The sequence below is a fragment of the Ictalurus punctatus genome, chromosome 26, assembly GCF_001660625.3.
Source record: "Ictalurus punctatus breed USDA103 chromosome 26, Coco_2.0, whole genome shotgun sequence".
NCBI lineage: Eukaryota > Metazoa > Chordata > Actinopteri > Siluriformes > Ictaluridae > Ictalurus > Ictalurus punctatus.
In genome coordinates, this window is record NC_030441.2 from 855,258 (window position 1) to 858,283 (window position 3,026).

Genomic DNA, 3,026 nt, shown 5'->3' on the forward strand with positions numbered 1-3,026 from the left:
TGCGGGACGAAGAAACGATTTTCAAGAAGATTGTGATTTTAAAGTGGAAACAGTGCACAAAGATTTATAAATCTGATATTTAAAGAAATTAATGGTGCACGCGCACTTTCGCTCTAGAATCCATGCGAAGTTTTGTAAATGAGGCCCCAGACCACTAGGTGGCGCACCTCTGGTCAGTCCAAGGGACGTGTAGCTAACCAAGGTACAGTACCTGGGCTACAGGATTGGTTCCGGACCTCCAGGAAAGGCTTTCCTGAATCCCAGAGAGCCAGGTCTGTGTTTTTACTGGGTTTGCAGGATACCACCGGAGATGAAAATAAGATGATGCCAACGCGTAATTTTTCCAGAACACGGCACATGGAGGTACGTCGAAGGGTGTCGGCTGTCTTGTCACGACACGTGGCGCATGAAGGGAACAGAAACGTGTATAAGTTGTCAGTACTGGATGTACATGTATATATTATTTACTGTACTTAATATTAAGTTGAATATACACAGTACACTGTGTGTGTAAAGGTTCTATAAGCAGGTCTTGTTAAGACGGAATATTAACAGAAAGCGGATAAACGCTTTTGCCTTTGCATCACGGAGTCTTGCTGCTTGCTCAACATAAAGGAACTGGAAAGTTGTGCAGTCCTGCAATGATGCCAATTACAGAAGTGAAGCTAAAAGTTCCACAAGCTACTTCTAATAACTTCTACACATCTTCTGGGAACTGTTTTTGTACATTTTATTTGCAGCCGTGGATCTTCTGAGTAATCCTCCTGAACCCCAACATCCAGTAACAGAGCTGTATACACTGACGCTGTTTCTAATCACTGCATGAGGCGCGCAGTAGGTTCTCCTGGAGTTCCAGACATGTTTGGAGCTGTGTGTAATCGTTTCATGTGGCGTCGTGTGTTCTTTATATCGTGTGTGTTCTTTCCTTATCTGTAGCTTCCTGTTTGTAGGAGGACGGACACAGTAACGTAGCTCTGCTGATCACGCCTGCCTCGTGTTGTCTGTATAAAGTCTCTGACTCTGAGACTCTTCTGCACTCGTCGTTCAGTGAACATTGTGTTCCTCTGCTACGTCTGCGTCCATCATGAAGCTCCTCAATGTGGTTCTCCTTCTGCTTCCACTCTCGCTCTGTTTGGCTGAAGTCGTGGATGATTTTACTGAGAGCTGTCCACAGTTCTTCGCTAATCCGTATCATGTCGTTTCTCCTCCCACGGGTTTTACTGGGGATCGCTTTAGAAAGATCTGTCAAACTCTAAATAATAAAGCTGAATTCGCGACACTCTATGACACGGAGAACAGGATCCCAGTTTACTCAGCATACAGGTTTACCGGACTAATGAAGTGTAAAAGAAGGATGGGAAACTGGTATATTGAACCTCAGGTAAGCGCAACTTAGGTTACTGTATCTTATAACTATTTAATTTATAACTTCTGCAACTTATTTTATGATCATTAATAATAATAATAATAATAATAATAATAATAATAATAATAATAATAATATATTTTAATTAAATAATTAAATCATTTTAACACCCACTCATAATAATAATGAAGAACTATTATTTTAATTAAATTTGAGTAATTGTAAAATAAATACAATAATATTTTGTTTATAAAAATATATATATTATAATACAATCCACAACAATAAACATTATAATAATAATAATAATAATAATAATAATAATAATAATAATAATAATAATTATTATTATTTAAATGTCTTTTTTACTGATCCAGTAATGCAGAAATCATCAAATACACATCTAAGACAAAATTTGTATTATGAAAAAATAGAGTATCTAAGACTTTTGCACTGTAATGTGTGTGTGTGTGTGTGTGTGTGTGTGTGTGTGTGTGTGTGTGTGTATGTATGTGTACCCCTTATGTAGCTGGAAAGTGGAACCTTGGGGCCAAACATGGCTACTGAGTCTGCTGTGAGAAAACAAGGTGTAAATATAGTTAATCAGGCTGTGAACGGAGATTATAAATATTCTGGCTATGATAAAGGACACCTGGCTCCAGTTTTCCATGCCACCTCACAGAACTGTGCTGATGCCACCTTCACGCTGACCAACGCTGCTCCACAGGCGGCAATGTTCAACCGCAATACGTGGATGAGGACAGAAAAAAGCATGAATGACACACTGACCAAATCTTGCCTTAATGTAGGCCTGCGTGCATTTGTAGTAACTGGGGTTGTGCCGGGTCCTGATACATTGAAAAATGAAGGTAGAGTGCGAATTCCCAGTCACTTCTGGATGGCATTCTGCTGCCTTGATAGCAATAATATACCCAGACGCTCAGGTGCATTTTATGGAAAAAAGGATGACTCTGTAAAAGAAAAGGATGAGTCTGTAAAAGAAAAGGATGAGTCTGAAAAAGAAAAGGATGAGTCTGTAAAAGAAAAGGATGAGTCTGTAAAAGAAAAGTATGAGTCTGTAAAAGAAAAGGATGAGTCTGTAAAAGAAAAGGATGAGTCTGAAAAAGAAAAGGATGACTCTGTAAAAGAAAAGGATGAGTTTGTAGTGTATCCCAGGAGTGTGAAGAACATGGAGACAGAGTTAACACAGCTGTATAAGATACATGTCAATAACATCCCTGATTTCCGCTTCACTTTGTTTGCTGGAGAATGTTATACAGAAACTGAACCAATGGAAAAACAATTAGTTGTAAAGGCATCAAAGCGTAAAAAAGGAACCAAAGACTGTAAACCAAATAAATGTAGAAAATTGTAAAGAAATTTAAAGCAGGAACGATGTTGAACTAGTGGAAAGTCCGAGTGTTGAATGGTTTCAGCGTCTGTCCTGTATGTTTCCCATTCAGTGGAACAACTTCTACACACATACACTTAAAAAAATGAAAACTAATCAGAAATCACTCATGTGTTGATTGACATGTTGTTGTACTTTTAATCAGTTTATTTCTGTCACTAAATTGGGATCAGATCATTTATTATTAATCACTGAATTGCAGTTTGATTTTCTGCAGAATTCGACATCAATAAAGAGCATCCAATTAAA

The 3,026-nt window shown here is 38.1% G+C and overlaps 1 protein-coding gene across 1 annotated transcript; it reads left to right on the forward strand.

Moving 5' to 3' along the window:
• Positions 1-576: 576 nt before the first annotated feature.
• On the forward strand, positions 577-3,026 carry LOC128629233 (endonuclease domain-containing 1 protein). The gene is made up of 2 exons (XM_053676352.1): positions 577-1,381; positions 1,896-3,026. The coding sequence occupies exons 1-2, from the start codon at positions 1,085-1,087 to the stop codon at positions 2,739-2,741; spliced, it is 1,143 nt and encodes a 380-aa protein (XP_053532327.1). The 5' UTR covers positions 577-1,084; the 3' UTR covers positions 2,742-3,026.